We start from the raw sequence: 18,798 nt of genomic DNA, 5'->3' as shown, positions 1-18,798 counted from the left end.
ATGAAAGTTCTAGTGTGCAAAAAGGAGGAAGAGAAGAGCACATAAGCGAAGGTTTGGAACAAAAGGAGAAAGAAGAGAATCCGGGATTTATCTATTTATTTACTTATTTATTTAAGATTTTTTTTTTTTTTTTTAAAGATTTTTTTTTTATTTATTTGACAGAGATAGAGACAGCCAGCGAGAGAGGGAACACAAGCAGGGGGAGTGGGAGAGGAAGAAGCAGGCTCGTAGCAGAGGAGCCTGATGTGGGGCTTGATCCCATAACGCCGGGATCACGCCCTGAGCCGAAGGCAGACGCTTAACCGCTGTGCCACCCAGGCGCCCCTAAGATTTTTTTTTTTTAAGATTTTTTTATTTGACAGAGAGAGACACAGCCAGTGAGAGAGGGAACACAGGCAGGGGGAGTGGGAGAGGAAGAAGCAGGCTCATAGCAGAGGAGCCTGATGTGGGGCTCCATCCCAGGACCCTGGGATCATGCCCTGAGCCAAAGGCAGATGCTTAACGACTGAGCCACCCAGGCGCCCCCTGAGAGTCCGGGGTTTAAAGGGCAAGTTAAAAAAGGGAAAGGAGAGGAGTGAAGAATGTAAATGAGAATTTTACGGGAAGCTGAGATTTATGAGAGTAAGGTTTATTGTAAAGGCGTAAAAGGTGAAGAAAGCGAGAGAAAGCAGGTAAAGGGAGGAAGGATGGAATGACAGTGATTGAGCTGCACATGTATTCAACATGACCCCCTCTTCTGGCAGCCTTAAAGTTCAGCTCATGCTGTCATCAGCACTTTTGTCCAGTATCTGGAGTCCAGCAAAGCAGCAAATGCCGTGGGGCTCATTTCTTCTCCAACAGCAACCCTACCCAGATGTGAGTCCTTGGGTTGTGGTTCTGGATCAAGAACAGCCAGTAAATCTGACCGGGCCATGGACTGAGGAACTAGGGAAATTCCATGGCTTGTCTAAGAACTAAAATCTGTTCTTGAGTAGTTTGAATTCTCGACCCAGTCTCGTTTCCCTCCCTCAACTGCTGGGTCAGACCTCCTGGTACTGCGTTGGGACTTTTGAGGTCCCTCCTTGATTCAGACTCCAGGATCTGAGCCGGTGAGTGATGAGTGACAGAGCGCACCTCCGTTAGAATGAGAGGAGGTGGGGAGGAATCTCCCTCTGCACCTGTCCCAGACCCATGCCTGTTCTTTGGCCCTGGTCACTCAGCAGGAGAATGCAGACAGGTCTGCTTTCACCAGACGACACCTCAGGTTTTGAACATTGTGTAAAGACTGGAGTAAGGCCTGGCTCCCTATGTTTGCCTATGGTCCAAAGCTCAAATGATTATGGTGTACAGATACAGACGGGACTCGATCACATCCCCACTTTTATCTAACGGTAGTTTATGTTCTCCTCCTCGGATTTATCCTTTACATTCTGAAGGCAAGTATATATATATACTTCAGTGTTTATAGGAAGACCTGCTGGCATCACTGGTCTCGTGGCTGTAGACCATGCGACAGAAGTTGTTTCTCCACTTGGGGAAATTACATACAGCTCAGAATAAACTTGTTCCCTCAGAATAGACTTTTTTAGGTCCCACACATCCTGGAAAAACTGTTCCTTAGTGCCTATATGTCTATTATTGAAAATAGGACATCTAAGGTAGAGATTCGATTAATTTCAAACTTGAGTTTGGTAAAGTAAAAAAAAATGATACCGGTCTTTACAGGTAGTGGTTTTATATGTATATTTTGAACGCTGGCCAGATAGCTCAGTTGTTGAGACCTAGTGCTAATGAAACTGAAGTTGCAGGTTCACTCTCAAAAAAGATGTTCTGGGAGCAGAGCTCAGTGGACCCTGTGAGAAAGATAAGGACCTTTCTACTCAAGAGACCCAGAGGTCTCTCCAGGCTTTATGTCTTTCCATTGAGAGAAGTTATCTCCTAAATGTTTCCAGGGTGGGGATGATAGGGAGGAAGAGGCAAAGAGATGGGGCCAGCTCTGGGAACACCCACTTGCCCCCAAGAGGACAGCCAAGGCTTCCTTGGCTGGTTCTGCTGAAGGAGGTGGAGAGAAAACATGGCAGACTGCGTGAGAGGACACACACCTGGCACCCCCTCTATGCCCTGCTGGCTGTCCCCTTCTCTATGGACAGGGTAGGAGGTTTTATTTTATTTTACAAAGCTATTGGAATCATGCTAGAAGGGCATCTAGAATCTTTTCTTACTATCTACCTATTCCTGTTTTATCAGAACGTGAGCCTTTGTTGTACGTGTAGAGCAGTGTGTTTAAGATGTGAGTGTCTCCGAAGTGCTGTCAGAGAGTTTCCCAGAAAGCCAGGGAAAGGGTTAAGGCTGCACAGAGCCGGCCCAACCATTCACTGTATGTGAAGAATTCCAGTTTAATTACCTAGATATTTTGCACAGATTGGAAAGGAGGGAATGAAAGGCATTTTGCAGTGTTCTGAGGAATGGAAGCCTGACATCAGTACAGAATTTTCTTCTGACTTCACCATGTCCAAAGGCTAGTTAGCTTCACTGACTGTTGCCAGCTCTCCCCCTCAAGTGTATGTATGTTATTTTATATATATTACATGTACATATAAATATATACATATCTATAATCTCCCAACTAGAGCTTTCATTGGACTGAAATATATGTGTAAGGCCAGACAGTGAAAGAATGTAGATGAAGCCAAACATGAGTATTAGAAAAATAGCTCTGCGTGGATGCTGACCAACAGAGGGCCTGTAAGAGCCCTCATATGGGAAAGACATGACAGTGTTTACGAACATCAGTTATGTAAATATTACCTCATTCATTCCTGAACATCCCAAAGATATTATCTACATATTTTAATTTGAAACAAAGTGAGGACTGTAGTTTGTTCAAACTGCTATAGTGAGATTATTTTCATTTGGGTTAGCATCTGCTCTCCTCCCCAAAGAGTTTCCTTTAGTTACGGAAAATTAGCATGCCAGGACAATTCAGAAAATGCTCTATTGGTTTGTGAATCGGGAGTTCTGAGTTTTAATTTTAATTCTGTTACCGTGGGAGCTTTGATAAGGAATCTGACGTCCTGGTGCTGTAGTTTCTACACGTGAAAAAGGGAGGGAGGAGAGATGGAAAACAGCTTACCAAGTGAAAAAATATATTTTAAAGATAAAAAATGTCTAACGTTCTAATACTGGCAATGTTTTAAACGTGGCTGTGCCAAGTCCGAGCACGCCATGAAGGCATGGGCAGGATATATGCCAGGCCTATCATAATGGTAGAGATTTTTGGGCACTGACTCTGCTTCCTGTCGTCTGAATAGACATGGGGGCAATTACAAAAAAGTGGCTGAGAGCCCGGGCAGAGGAAGTAAAGGGAAGGCACAGACGCAGCCACTCTGATTTGGCATATTACCAGGTTGGGATCCTCTTGACTTTATGAAACTAGAAGGCCCTTGGGCACTGCCATATAAACATTAAATAATATTGAAAAGGGTCTATGTGAAAATTAGATAGGAATAATGGGCCTCTGGTAGGTCTGGTTAGTGAGAAGCTTGTGGTTAGTCAGACGTTTGGGCCAGCCGCCTATTAATTTGATGTTAAGGAGGAGGGATGGCTTTTCACCCCCTTCCAGAGAGAGCCATTGTGGGTCAGGTGTGGGAGGCAGTAAGACACTAAAGAATTGTTAAGGAGACGCTCCTTGTGTGGGTAAAAGCTCAGAACAGCTCTCTCTCCTGAGCTGGGACAGGTTCCAACCTCAGGTAGATAGGAATGAGGCTGCTTTTGCCACAATTAGCAGAATTAACTTGAAAAAGAGAGAAAACGTGATCTTATTCTCGGGTCTGAGTCTGTACCTGAGTTTCAGCTCAGCTGCAGTAAAGCACTTCAGCCCCCTCCCCAAGGCTGTGTACTCACTGAAGGTTCCTGTTTGTCTCTTACAGCATCTGCTTCCTGCTCCGCCGGTACCTAATTTCTGCTCCTGCCTTCCACTTTCCTCCTAACGTGAGCTCAGCTTTCAGCTTTCTCTCAGGTTCTCCTTTCTGTTCCCGGGGCCACACCCTCCTACGGTGTGTCCTCTGTGTGTGTGTGATGGAGGCGTGCTCCGGATCTCTCCATTTTCCGTGAGCACGCTCATACCCCTCTCCTCTCGTACCCTGGGAGATTCCCGTCTCCTGCTCTGCCTTCACTGCCCAGAACAAATACTGTCCTTAGTCAAGTGCTCAAAATACCGAAGCCGCCCCTACAGCTGAAAAAGAGCTTCAGTCTGAGAAAGAGATACATTTGGCCTCTGACTTTTACATCGCGTGAATTGGGATCTGTATGGGCTCTCCCCCTTGCCGTCAGCTGTACTGTTACACCCACATTTTATTTTGCATTTTAATGCATGTCCTGCTTGCTAGACAAGGACCTAGTTCTTTTTAGAGAAAACCTAATTAAAACTCTGCAGTGACATCTCCACTGAGTCCTGTCTTGTTAGAAATGTCCATGTAAGAATTCTGAGCTCCAGATAAGGCCCTTGTTGCTTCCAGCAGCATTCAGTTACAATAACATTTGATCATATTTAAATACTTCCCTTAAGCTGGTAAACTAGGTTGAATGTGTCTTTGACTATTTTAGTTTTTCTTTTTAAGGCTCTAACATTACGAATGGAAGGGGGCTGTGGAGGAGCCATTTCCACTCAGTTCTGTTCCTTCGTTCTTCAGTCCCTTGGTGCTATTTGGGAGTTTACCACTAAACTCTATTAAACTCTCTTTTATAGAGATTTCCCTTTATGGCCATTTTTTTTCTTTTGCCCATTTTCTACTTTTGTTTCCTGTCCGGATCCATTTGGGAAACCATTCCTATTTTTTGCTTTACCTCCTGGTGAATCATGTAGCAAGTAAACCAGCAGTCTGAATTTTTTATGGGACTATTTTCAGTTTTTTTTAAATGAAGATTCTATCTTGCCCATAAGCTTGTTTATTTTCGGCTTATCTTAACCATTCAAGTCTTGGACCTTGGGACTAATTTGCATTATTTACCATCACACAGGTCTTGGCTGCAGAGCCCTCCCCCCCGCCCCACCCAGGTGCCTGTGAGAGCTTCCTGGCCACCTTAACCCAAGCTACTCCTGCATTTGCTGGATAAGGTGTTTCTGTTGGAGCAAGTCAAAAGTTAGTTACATATACCTAGGGACTTCTTACCAGCCCCTAGTAGCCCAGTAACCATTTCTTATGTAAAAACATGACATTTGGGAATTCTGGCTTTCATCAGTGCTAGAATACCAACTATTTCATGTTCTTCGGGATTGGGTTTACCAGCTGAAACAGCTGTGCTTACCCCATTCTAATTCCACACTTTACAGACAGTTCATGAATTCCCAGTCTGTTATGACCTTTCACTCCCCATTACAATAGTTTTGTTCTCCATTGTTTTTTGGGGTTTCTTGGTTTTTTAAGTAGGCTCCACGCCCAACGTGGGGCTCTAACTCTCAACCCTGAGATCAAGAGTCCACATGCTCTCTCCACTGTGCCAGCCAGGTACCCCTCTCCACTGGTTTCTGAGAAGATTATAGAACCCATAGCTTTGTTGGTCTATGCTTTCTTCTGGAGTCCTAATAAAATAGTTTGTCTCTTTAAAATTATTACATGTCAGTTTTGACTTATTTAAAAATATTGTGCCTAATGGATAAAATATTATGCTAAGTCAAGATTATAAACAGAGGAGACTAAAAGATGCTTTATCAAATTGTCTTTTCCCAATTCCCAAAGTCCAATGCTTTTCCTCTCCTTTAAATTTATCCCCTTCCGAATCTGTTCTTATAAAAGTCTCTCCTGCTTTTACCAGGCACTTGAATCAAACAAACTTCTGTGTGTGATGACATTTTCTCCTAATTTCCTGTCCGTGGAACCATGTTGTATGTACTTTTGTGTGTGTGTGGTGGCCTGTCCAAGCCTTCCTCTGCAGTCCAGCCTCTCGGTGGCTGCTACACTTGGGGCAGCCATCCAGTCGGGGAAGGGGATGCAGGAGAGCTTCCTAGCCTTAAAGAGTCAGCTGATAGAATCGTAACAGGCTTAGTGTTCCTATGAGAATTGACAGGTAAGGGAGCCCTTAGCTAACGAAGTAAAACCAGGGCACATCTCAGCAGAGTACGAACTCATCCCTGCCTGTGCTAACGATACCCTTTTCCTTCTAGAAGTTTCAGGCACCCGCGAGAGAGACTTGTGTGGAGTGTCAGAAGACAGTCTACCCGATGGAGCGTCTCTTGGCCAACCAGCAGGTGTTTCACGTCAGCTGCTTCCGTTGCTCCTACTGCAACAACAAACTTACGTAAGCCAACCAGAGCGAGCCATCTCTCTGTGTCGCTGGGCCACGGGAGGGACTCTGGCTTTTAGAGCACTGGTACTAGAAGCTCTTGTACTAAGAGTGCGCTGTCGAAGGTCCTTGAAGAAAGTACAAAGTACCATTTAATGACAAGTATTGCACAGCAAATGAGAGTGGTGTTTGGAACTTCTTGGTACATTGATATTTTAATTTACATGTTGAATTTACATGGAGCTTAAATCCTATGGGTGGCAGGTGAAACCTCCTGTGACTTAAATTAGTAGAATATTCTCCCTCGGTCTCATAGAATCATATAGTTAAGAAATCTTGGCTCAGGTCATGATCCCAGAGTCCCGGGATCAAGTCCTGCATCAGGCTCCCTGCTGAGCGGAGAGCCTACTTCTTCCCCTGCCCCTCACCCCACTCCGTGCTTGCTCTTTCTCCAGTGCACTCTCTCTCAGATAAATAAAATCTTAAAAAAGAAAAAAAAAGAGTATACTTGTCTAAGCCCTTACTTGAAAATGTTCCAAACACTGTATAAATGGTAATAATAACAATAATAATAGACCCTGAAGAGCTTGTATTTTTCTGTATATTGCTTCCTTTTATTTCTGAGAAACTAATTATGTATCATTTCTTCCAAGTAACTCAAGGTATGAATAGAAATGTGACAAATTGGGGCGCCTAGGTGGCTCAGTCAGTTAGGCATCGAACTCTTGATTTCAGCTGAGGTCATAATCTCAGGGTTGTGAGATCGAGCTCTGTGTCAGGCTCCTTGCTCAACATGGAGTCTGCTTGTCCCTCTGCCCTCTTCTCCCCCCGCCCTGAGCTCTCTCTCTCTCTCTCAAATAAATAAATAAAATCTTAAAAAATATGACAAATTGGGGACATACTCCATATTAACTCATTTAAATCATGGAGTCTTAGGAAAGTAACTAGGATGTCACTTCCTCCAGCTTTCTTTTCAGAGCAAGCACTCCTTCTAAAATACTCTGGAAAGGTGTGCTGGCATCCGTGTGGCACTTCGCACGGGTTGATACCCCACTACCTAGCTCCAGAGCTTTCCCTTCTTTTGAACCAAAATGTGCCTCTGTGACTTCTACTCATTGGTTCTTTTTCTACACATGGTATTAATTTTTTTTCTACAAAGCATATTTCCTAAGTTTCTGAATTTTTGTATCTCTTCTGTGGAAGTGCTGTTATTTTTATATCCCTTTTGGAATTTGTTACCTTGCAAGAGACACCAAATCTCCTGATGCCCTGTCCAGCACTGATATTAGAGTAGATTTAATTCCTGGCTGCTGCTCGCTGGGTTCCTGTTAACCATATTCAGTCAACTAGCATCTAGTGAGTACAGACTGTTTGCAGAGCATTATACTTACTCCTATAGAGATGTACTTTTAAATTATAACACAAATGGGAAACGAGGAGGAAAATGATTCAACTTTGTACAAAGGAATATCATAAGTAATTATAGATTATAAATAGGAAATCTATGAGCGGTCAGAGATAGGTGGGCTTACTTAGGGAAGACTTCTTGGAAGAAATAATTTTTTTTGACCGTTTTGACAGAGGGGAGTGAAACCATTTGAAAACAGGAGGCTGTACCACATGAAAGAATGTCTTGTGAAGGTTTAGGCCTAGAAATGAGCATGCTTTTTTTTTATAAGGGTAAGAAAACGCACTTGCTTGAAAGGGGGGGGGTAAAAGAATTCTAGGTGATCGATGTCCTTTTAAAGATGTTTTTCTTACTTAGCATCTTTTGAAAATACTGCAGTTGCCAAAGTTCAGCCTGCTGGTATAAGTAAGAGTATACAGATCTATTAACCTTATGCTCTTTTTCTTTTAACAACAGCCTAGGAACATATGCATCTTTACATGGGAGAATCTACTGCAAGCCTCACTTCAATCAACTCTTCAAAGCTAAAGGCAACTATGATGAAGGCTTTGGGCACAGACCACACAAGGATCTGTGGGCAAGCAAAAATGAAAATGAAGGGATTTTGGAGAGACGAGCCCAGCTTCCAAATGCAGGGGAGACCCCTCAGAGCCCAGGGGTAGAAGATGCCCCCATTGCTAAGGTGGGTGTGCTAACAGCAAGTATGGAAGCCAAGGCCTCCTCTCAGCCAGAGAAAGAAGACAAGCCAGCTGAAACCAAGAAGCTGAAGATCGCTTGGCCGCCCCCCACTGAACTTAGTAGTTCAGGAAGTATCTTGGAGGAAGGGATCAAAGTATCCAAGCCCAAATGGCCTCCTGAGGATGAAATCAGCAAGGCCGAAGCTCCCGAGGACATAGATCTGGATCTGAAGAAGCTAAGACGATCGTCTTCACTGAAAGAAAGAAGCCGCCCATTCACTGTAGCAGCTTCATTTCGAACCACTTCGGTCAAGAGCCCAAAAATCTCGTCCCCACCTATAAGGAGAGGCTGGAGCACGTCAGAGCAGAGTGAGGAGTTCACGGGAGGAATGACAGCAGAAAGGAAAGAAGTGGAAAACGCCAATACCTTCGAAAAGAATGGCGGTGTGGGAAAAACAACCTGGCAAAACCAGGAATCTGGAGGAGGGGAGACAGGGAGGAGAAGTAAGGAAGATCATGGTTTTGAGATGGGGAGTGAGAATCTTACAGAAAATGGTGCAAACTTAGATGAAGATGATAGAAACCTCAACCAGCCGTCTCCACTAGAACCCAAGCCTACAAATTGGTCCAGCTTTGCAGACAGTACCTCCCCTGAAGAATTTACTACCCAGAATCAGAAATCCCAGGATGTGGGGTTCTGGGAGGGAGAAGTAGTTCAGGAGCTGTCTGTGGAGGAGCAGATAAAGAGAAATCGCTACTATGAGGAGGAGGAGGAGGATGAAGATGAGGAGTGACCAACTGCAAATGGTCCTGGGCCTTAAATTTGTGTTAGTGTTAGTGAGCCACTGCCCTTTCTCACACCGCTGCACGTACACAGGTATCTTAGCATGAACTATAATTTATGTGGAAGTAATTTTGGAAGAGTTCTTCCTTCAAAAAAAATCCCATACTGCAGCTTAAGTGAACCAATTAATTCTAAGTGCTAGAGATAGTATTACTTAAGTCCTCTATTTTAGCAATGATAATATAAGTGCTTTAAGGTCTTAGGGTAAGGGGGGAACATGCCAACGGATAAGTCCAGACTCCACTGTATTCTCAAAAGGCAATACAAAAATAGCTGATTAGTAGCACATTGTTATGCTAAAAATTCAATTATGGAATTAGGGAACATACAGAAGGGGTTTAGGGACCTAAACATGACTGAATGCACTTTAGTATAAAGGGCACAGTTTGTATATTTTTAAATGAATACCAGTTTAATTATTTAGTATGCGTCTGTTAAAAGAGATCGAATATTTAATCTTTAAAACATTTTTTAGGTTAATTTTCTTACTTTGATACATATGGGGAATTTATTGCTATGCATCCCATTCGCTAAACCGTATCCTGAACTGGATTATTGAAATACAACACAACTGTTCTTTGGGGGCACTTTTTGAGCACATTTGGTGCTATCTCTTAAATAAGCTCTGGTATTTGCCATTGAGTTTGACTATACCCCAAGTGATTGCTTTCTTCTTTGGTGGTATCTGTGCAGCTCATAATTTACTGAAAGCGGCAATATTTTTATAAGATCTTTTGTATTGTTGGTTGCCATGTTGCATGTTAAAGCAAAGTGAGTTTAAAGGAGCAATAACAGAAAAAACTGCCTTAAACCACTTGAGCCCGGACCCCCAAATCCTATATCCACTTCTGATATCCCCTTTCTGGGACACTAGTTTTTTAATACTTATCAGCTCTGAAATGTATTGATTTTTATGGCAGACAGTATTTCCAGGGTGCAATTAAACCAATTATAGGCCTTTCTCGGGAAGATGGTTTTCTAGTAGTTAAGGTTTTAGAACATTATAAACTTGAGTACATTTGTTGTACATAATTGATATTCCAAATTGTATGTGGGGGAGAGCGGTATTTTAAGCTATAGACTTTCTTTGTACTGCATTTTTAGAGATTTAGCTCTAATATTTTTTAGAGATGTAAAATATTCTGCTTTCTTACAGTCTTGCTTAGTCTGAAACATTTTTATTCAATAAAGCTTTTAATTTACATTTGAACTTTTCAGTGTTCTTTTTCCATTATTATTTTACATTGTAACAGTCTCTCAGGACCTCCTTTTACTTGAGCAGTTTGGGAAGAAAAGGCAAATGGGTCTGGTGCATTTTAAGTGAAGAGAAGTGTTATGAGTATATTCCACCACTAGGTGGCGGTGTTGGGTCGATCGTGGGTGCTCATCTGCCCTAAAGGAGAACAAATTTTTCTTAAAAATTGAGGGCAATATGGGGGCACCTGGGTGGTTCAGCCGTTAAGCATCTGCCAGGTCCAGGGTCCTGGGATCGAGCCCCTTGCTTGGTGGGAAGCCTGCTTCTCCCTCTCCCACTCCCCTTGCTTGTGTTCCCTCTCTCGCTGTCTCTCTCTGTCAAATAAATAAATAAATAAATAAATAAAATCTTTTAAAAAAAAAATTGAGGGCAACTTGGCAAGAAAATTAGTGTGTACATTCAAAATGAGCTGTTTAACAATTCAAAGTCCGGTGGTGGTTTTTTATTGTTAATTGTACTCAACATTTAATAATTCACCTTGCAATTATGCCTAACATGCTAAAGGGAATTTCCAAATGCCTCTACTTGAAAATGGGCTTGTTTTCCACTCTGGGCAGAGGCATAGTTGGTTGTTTGATTTCCTTGCCTGTAGAGGCAACTGCCCCAATAGTTAAAGCGCTTTTTAAAAAAATATTTGTTTATTTATTTGACAGAGAAGAGAGCACAAGCAGGGAGAGCAGTCGAGGGAGAGGGAGAAGAAGGCTTCCTGCTGAGCACGGAGCCCGATGTGGGGCTCAATCCCAGGAACCTTGGATCATGACCTGAGCCTAAGGCAGACACTTAACCGCACCCCAACACTTTTTTTTTTTAAATGGAAGTGTGGGAATGTGAATTTCCTTGGAGATAGTCATGTTTTTTGAGTCATCTGCTACATTTTCCAGGGTCACTCACTGTATGTGCCAGGGTCTTGCCTGGTCTTCCAAATGGATGGCAGGGTACTACTTTCTGCTCTTGGCCCCATCACAGGCTGAAGTCATTTAGAAAGCCCTGTTCACTCAACAGTTAATCCAAGATGACATCCATAAAATACCCAATCCTGGCTTGATTTTAGGCTACCTTTACTGTGTGACTCACTGCTACTCCAACCCATCCACATGGTACCCACTGAATCTACTGATTTTATACCAAAAAGTCTGAGTACCTATGGCCAACACTTATGAATATTAGTTGAATATGTCACCATAAATCAGGTATGCAGGGACTGAGATTAACTTTCAAAGAACGGTTTTCTTTGCCTTTCAAGGGCTAAGATAGACATAGGGACAGAGAGTAGAAACAAGGACTAGCTCCATATCAATATAATAAAATGTAGTTCTCATCAAGACAATGACCAGAGGGGTGCCTAGGTGGCTCAGTCTGTTAAGTGTCTGCGTTTGGCTCAGGTCATGATCCCAGGGTCCTGGGATTGAGCCCCACATAGGGCTCCTGCTCAGCAGGAAGCCTCATTCTCCCTCTTCCTCTGCCTGCGGCTCCCCCTGGTTGTGCTCTGTCAAATAAAGAAATAAATAAAATATTAAAAAAAAGAGAGAATGACCAGATAATACTAAACATTCTTAGGAAACAAAAGAACCTACAGCCAAACAAAGTGTTTCTCTCAGCTCTCTGAAGGCAACTTGTTTGGGCTTGGTATGTCAGTGGTGGCAACAAATGATGTGTTTTTCTGTTGGTGAAGCAAGAAAAGGGGCCAGCTTCGGACCTGAGATGGTTAAGGAGACTCTTCATGACTATTACAGGGCCAGCTTAGTTCCTTCCACCAGCTTGCTGGTTGGATCACTCCTAGACAAGGTAAAAGCTGCACAAACTTTGCTCTCATGTTATGTATTTCATCAACTATAAATTTTCTAACAGCCAAGGTGTTGAGAAATGGTACAAATGTGGTTTTGGAGGGATGGACCTTGAGACCAAGATCACTGTGTGCTTGTTCCTACATGCCAAGTTAGTATGTTCTTTGTTCCTTGAGACTGATTTGAATTCCCATGGGATCAAGGAGAGTTTACTTATTTTAAGATTGATTGATTGATTGATTGATTTGACAGAGCGCAAGAGTGCGCGCACAAGTGGGGGGAGCAGCAGCACCAGCAGGGGTAGTGGCAGGCAGAGGGAGAAGGCAGAAGCATCCCCCTGGTGCAGGACTCCATCCCAGGACCCTGGGATCATGACCTGAGCCAGAGGCAGACACTTAACCGACTGAGCCACCCAGGGCCCCAAGTTTACTTTTTAAAAAATGTACCTTGAATATAGGGTAGTTACCATTAAGCTATTGCTGGGTTAGGACAAAAATGGCTCCAGACAGTGGTTCTCAGACCAGCTGCAGTGGCATTGCCTATAAGTTTGTTAGAAATGAGAAATGTAAATTCATAGCTCCCACCCTGACCTACCTCCTGAATCAGAATTTCTTTGGATGGGGCCCAGAAAACTTTTAGCAAACTCTCCATGTGAGAGATGGGACAAGCTAATATCCAAACTGAGGTACCCTAAGTTTGAGAACCACTGAGCTAAAGCAAACCTAGTCTACTTTAGGATGGCACCCTTTTCCCCCCGCCTTCTTCTTCTCCCCTTGAAACTCTAACTTTTGGTGTTAGCATGCCTTCCTAGTTACAAAGTTACTTTATCTGTCCTTGAACAAGAAGTAGAGATTCAGCTCTTTTAATCTTTTTTTCAGATCATTGTAGTTAGCCTGTGGTAATTAACCTTGCAGCCGGGTTTAAACTGACTGCACTCAGGGTTCAGGAATCTCCAGCAGTTGAGGGACAATTTTGAATATAGCTTTTTGAAGGTTTCTTGTTTATGGAGATCCACAAAAGAGTCAAATGTTCAATGTGGAAACCTAAAATTAAGGAGGTTTATCAAGATAAGGGTTCAGGGTTCCAGAGTCTAAAGACTTTCTAGCTCAGAAGCCCAGTTCTACCATGATTCTATATAACCTTGGGCAAGCTGCTTAACCTCTCTGGACCTCAGTTTACCCATCATAAAATAGTGATGGAGTTAAATAAATTGGTGTAAAATGTTCAATGCAGTATCTGGCACATAGTAAACCTCCTTAAATATTGGCCATCATTTTTTTTTCCTTTGTATTCTTCTTTGGATAATACCCTTTGGATATCTTCCATTTCCTTTTACCCCTGAGAAGAATAAAAGGATTTTCAAAAGTCCATTTTAAGAGAGAAAACAGTGAAAGGGACTTGAGATCATGGAAGGACACAAGGAAGGAGAAAGTTGGGAACAAAAAACACTAGAGGTGGGGAGAGTTTAAGCGGAACCATCTGAGATGACGAGGTAGGCCCCAGTGAGGGGCTAGGAGCAGAGATGTAGGACCGGTCTGCCCGGAAGCGGGAACAGCCTTTGGGACGGCTGGCCTGAGAAAGAGGAGCGTCCCATTAAGGCAGCTAGGCCTGAAACGAGGGGTGTGGCCGTGGCTGGCAGACGGAGCGAGGGAGGAGGAGAAGCACGGCCGAAACCCTAGGCAAAATGGGCGGGGCCAGAGCGGAAGGTGGGCGGGACTGGAAGGAGGCGGAGCGGGAAAGTGGGGCGTGGCCAGGTAGGGGCGGGGTTCCAGGGAGAGGCGGCTCCAGGGGTCGCAGCAGGGAGGTGGGTGGGAAGGCGAGATGGGCGGTGAAGAGGCCTGGCCCCGCGGAGGAGGCGGGCTGAGACTTGCCGGGGACGAGAAGGGGCCGGAAGGGGGTGGCCGCCGGTCCGGCCCCGCCCCGGGGCCGCCTCCTCGCGGGTTCCGTTGGCTGCGGCGGCAGCTGAGGCTCTGGCGGCAGTGGCCGCCGGGCGGGCGTAAGATGGCGACAGCGGCGGCGGGAGCCCTGGGCCTGCTATGGGGCTGGCTTTGGAGCGAACGCTTCTGGCTGCCTCAGAACGTGAGCTGGGCCGACTTTGAGGGGGCGGGCGACGGCTACGGCTACCCGCGGGCGCGGCACATCCTCTCGGTGTTCCCACTGGCGGCGGGCATATTCTCCGTGCGGCTGCTCTTCGAGCGGTGAGAGTCCGGGAACGAGCGGCGCGGAGGGCCGGGGCCGGGGCGCGGGCTGGTGGGGCCGGCTCGGGGGAGAGGCCGAGCACCGGAAGCAGAAGTGCCGGGAAAGCCCGGAAGCAGGGGGCTGGGAGAGCCTGGGCCGCCGCGCGGGATGCTCGGAGGGTGGCCGAGGTGGTCGCGGCGCCCAGGTAAAGACAGAATTTGGGGCGTGGACAGTGAAAGAGCCAGAGTCGGGTGGGGGGGACGCTGGGCCCTTTCCGTCTTAGATCCCGGAGGTCGCCTGGGGGGGTCTTCTGGACCTGTTCCCAGCTTCCAAGGATTCTACTGACGTGAAACAGGTTGTGTAGGAGCTGCGGCCGAGAGCCCGAACAGCCGAAGCGAGAAACAGGAAAGGGCCACAGGAACCAGCACTAGTTGGGGCTATGGAAGCTGAAGGGTTAACCCAAGAGCCAGCGGTTCCAAGAGAAAGGAGCGGGTTCTTGGGAATCTGCGATTTGTGAGGACACTTCTGAGAGTTGAGGGGAACAGGGTTAGGCCCCAAGCCTTGGTTTGTCAGTTCATGGACGTGTGTCAGTTCATGGACGTGTATATATATATATATATTTCCAAAAAATGCTTCCAGAGCCCGCACGAGAGTAGAAATCTGGTAGGGATAAGGCGTGGTGGAGCCCGAGGCTTCCAAAGTATGGAAAGGTGTCAGATTAGTTGCAGAACAGGCCTTGGAGGCCTGAGATGGAAGGAGGAGTGGTCATTTTGAAAGGATGAGAGCCGTAGGGCTTATAAGAGGACACCTGTATTGAGCCAACTTGTAAGTGAGTTTAGCAGAATCACAGCATTCTTTTCCTGACTCTTGTTCTTGGTAAAAGTGATTTCACGTTTCTTTGAGTGAGTGGTTAGTAAAAGCTAAGATAACCGTGTTCACAGAGGGCTTGATGTGGTGATTTTATAATGTGGACTTAGAGCTGTGGGTGATTTTGATCACATCTACTCAGACTCCAGGAAAGGAGACTTCTTTCCACGTAGGTCTCAGGTAATGAGGATGGCACTTTGACATCTATTGTTCATTTGGCCCTTATGTAGAGCAGAAATGCCCTTTCTAGGATGGGAATATATTGCAAATAATCTGTTACTCTCTGAAAAATTAATATTATGTGTTTTGGATTACTTTTCAAAACTGCCTACTATTTCTGCCTAATCCTTAATAAAGCATTTTTTGTATGTAGCTAGCTTGTCATTCATCCATTTATTCATAGTGTTTCTGTATTGTTACCAAAGAGCTCTGTCAGACATTCATGTACAAAAATAAAGATGTTTTTAACTGAAGCAAATGAAACTGAAAGATCTAAATGTCTTTCCTGGGTCCTTGGGAACTTAGTGTTGCAGTTTTTAAAGTATAGTCATTGTATTAAGTATTCCTGGGGTAGGGGCACAAACCACTTTTCCCTCTTAGGAATATACTAGATCCAGGTATGCTCCACCTTGGCAACTGTATATGAGGACTGAAAAAAGAGAAAGATAATATAATGACTAAAAAGGAAAATACACAATTCAGGACAGAAAAATTTAATTGTCCTAGGAAAAGGTTCTCTGCTTTTCATATAAATATATGCCAACATGGAAATTTCTTCATGTCAGTGGTAAGAGGAAATAGCTTGTTGCTTGTAAATACCCATTTCATATAAACCTGCATATATCTTCAGATTTCCAGAGTTCTCTCAGATGACTGTGAAGACTTACTATATATCCCCTGGCAGAGCCACTGGAAAGGATCCTTTACCTGTGGGAATTCTATCTGAATGTTTCTATGGTGCTCCAGTGTCAGGGGAGTAGGGGTGGATAGGGATACTGAGCTTAAAGCATTCTAGTATGATATTCCTTGGCTAGTAAGGTCAGGCATCTTGTTCATCTCATGTTTGATCTTAGGAAATTTTAACCCTAGAACCCTAGAAGCAGTCTTGCTATTTTGTTTCTTTTTATAAAACCTACTAATTTAGCAGTTGAATTGACTGCAGGATTATCAGTTCCTCTCTTGCTACACTGGCCTTCCATAAAAGCAGTAGAAGCCACTCTTACAGTATAGTAAAAACGTATTAGTACTGGTGGGGCGCCTGGGTGCTCAGTCAGTTAAGCGTCTGCCTTCGGCTCAGGTCATGATCCCAGGGTTCTGGGATCAAGTCCCACATCAGGGTCCTTGCTCAGAGGGGAGCCTGCTTCTCCCTCTGCTGCTCCCCCTGCTTGTGTTCTCTCTCTGTCAAATAAATAAAATCTAAAGAAAGAGAGGAAAGGAAGGAAGGAAGGAAGGAAGGAAGGAAGGAAGGAAGGAAAGGAAGGAAGGGGAAAGGAAGGAAGAAAGAAATATTGGTACTGTTAATTGTCTTTCCTACGTTTTCTCATTTTTCAAATCCTGTCTACTTGGTTTCTAGAAGTGATTCATGTAGTAATCATAGACTGTAAGAGCTAGAACACCACAGCCTTTTTATATATATATATATATATATATATATATATACACATACATACATACATACATACACACACAGTAAACTAAGGCTTAGAAACATCCTGCAGCTTTTCAGAGGTTTCATACTCACTGGGGGACGAACTAGAACTAAGATCCAGATTATTTTCCCAAGCCACACGCTCTTTCCTCTGTATGATATGGCCATCTTTTCCTGTTCCTTAAACCCTCTTTCAAGGATTAAAGTTTAACCCCCTTTTCCTAGTATTCTAGGATTTGGAAGACAAACCCATGCTCATCTTATTCTTGATTATTTAATATAATGTATTTGACTTAAAGACTATTTTTTTTTCAAATTTTTGTTTCAAATTGTTCTGCATATTTTAATGAGTCTTATACTATGCCCCTTGATAAATTATTGCTTTTTGTTCTGTTTTAAGAATCTCCCAAAGAGGGACACCTGGGTGGCTCAGTTGGTTAAGCTGCTTCGGTTCAGGTCATGATCCCATGGTGCTAGGATCGAGTCCCATGTCGGGCTCCTTGCTCAATGGGGAGCCTGCTTCTCCCTCTGCTTGTGCTCTTTCTCTCTCTCTCTCTCTCTGACAAATAAATANAAAAAAAAGAATCTCCCAAAGAATAGGGGCTCCGGGCTGGCTCAGTCAGAAGACCATGGGACTCTTAATCTTGGGGTTGTGGGTTCGAGCCCCAAGTTGGGTGTCGAGATAAATATATATATGTATATATATATATATATATATATATATATATATACACACACACACACACCCCAAATGCTTTTTTTAAATCTCCCAAAGAATAAGCATAGCACTTATTTGGTCTTACTTTCTCATCCTTTTCATCAACCACACTGAGCATATATATATATTTTTAATTCCTACATTCCCTGGAGAACTACATCTGATAGGGATGATTTGAAAAGCCACCTGACCATAATAAGTGTTTGTATCTAGCTAACTATTTTGCTGAGGAACTGCAGGTAGGAGATTACCTACCAAAAAATGGAGGCTTTTCTTTGTGAGCCTCTGCTGAGTGGGTGTATTGTGGTGACCTGCACCTTGCAAAATGCATCAGGAATAGCATGTGGTCAGTAAATACTTATTGAGTGTTTGAGAAGGGTCCATCCTCATCTACACAGATGCCCAGAGGAGTGACCGAATCTAGATCTTCAACCTGAAATGTTTGGCTTGACTGAGAGAGGCGAAACTAAAATTCCTCTGTTTTGGTTAATTCATCATACTATAATTGCATTTTGTGCACCTTTCTACAGCTTTTTTCTCTTTCTCACCCCCCCATACACATATTCACACTACCCTGTACCCTATCAAAACAGGGACAAGAAATTCTTCCACGTGTTTTTTTTAAACTTTTCATATTAAGTTCATGATAAAATTGTTTGAAATTAATATCTAGTCACTTGAGCACTTGTTTCTTGGGATCAAATAGGAACTTGAGTCTTAATATTGACACCATCAGAGCTATATAGACTCATTTGTTTTGAATATGGTATTGCAATAGCAATAGGAGCTTTATGTTGCCAAAGAAAATTATTTTGTGAATTATGCAGGAGCTAGATTAGAGCTGTCCTTGCTGCTCATTCATTATTCTAGTCCCCTCTTCTCTCTTGTTACTTCCAAAGCAACCTCACTGGAGTATGTAAAGAGCCTTCTCAGTACCATTCTCTGTCACAGGAGACTGAACAGACTGACTTGCTGGCCTGTTGTGTAACTGACAACAAGAGTAGTGACTCATTTTTGTGTGTGTGCACATTTCTCCACCACTCATTTTATCTTCCTCTTGTAAGCCTTGCTACCTCTGCTACATACTGCCTTTTTTTTTTTTTCTTGTTTTCCCTCACTTCCGCTAAGTGGAGGAAGAACTTTCTTTCCTCTCCTTGG

General features: G+C 43.8%; 2 protein-coding genes across 5 annotated transcripts in view; both read left to right on the top strand.

The window, feature by feature from the left end:
- Nucleotides 1-10,400, top strand: part of LIMA1 (LIM domain and actin binding 1) — an 87,744-nt gene extending 77,344 nt beyond the window's left edge. For both annotated transcript variants that reach the window (XM_002922368.4, XM_011228886.3), the window contains exons 10-11: nucleotides 6,143-6,276; nucleotides 8,126-10,400. In XM_002922368.4, the coding sequence (XP_002922414.1) occupies nucleotides 6,143-6,276; nucleotides 8,126-9,140 (1,149 nt within the window). In that variant the 3' untranslated portion in view covers nucleotides 9,141-10,400. The remainder of the gene's footprint in view (nucleotides 1-6,142; nucleotides 6,277-8,125) is intronic.
- Nucleotides 10,401-14,001: 3,601 nt separating this feature from the next.
- Nucleotides 14,002-18,798, top strand: part of CERS5 (ceramide synthase 5) — a 28,767-nt gene continuing 23,970 nt past the window's right edge. For 2 of the 3 annotated variants that reach the window (XM_034646070.1, XM_002922388.4), the window contains exon 1: nucleotides 14,005-14,427. In XM_034646070.1, the coding sequence (XP_034501961.1) occupies nucleotides 14,051-14,427 (377 nt within the window). In that variant the 5' untranslated portion in view covers nucleotides 14,005-14,050. Of the gene's footprint in view, nucleotides 14,428-18,798 lie in introns of all 3 variants that reach the window. The other variant, XM_019802939.2, reaches the window with a different exon arrangement.

Source organism: Ailuropoda melanoleuca, chromosome 16, assembly GCF_002007445.2.
Source record: "Ailuropoda melanoleuca isolate Jingjing chromosome 16, ASM200744v2, whole genome shotgun sequence".
Classification (NCBI taxonomy): domain Eukaryota; kingdom Metazoa; phylum Chordata; class Mammalia; order Carnivora; family Ursidae; genus Ailuropoda; species Ailuropoda melanoleuca.
The sequence above is the reverse complement of the archived record's forward strand: the minus strand, read 5'-3'. Positions and strand labels throughout refer to the sequence as shown.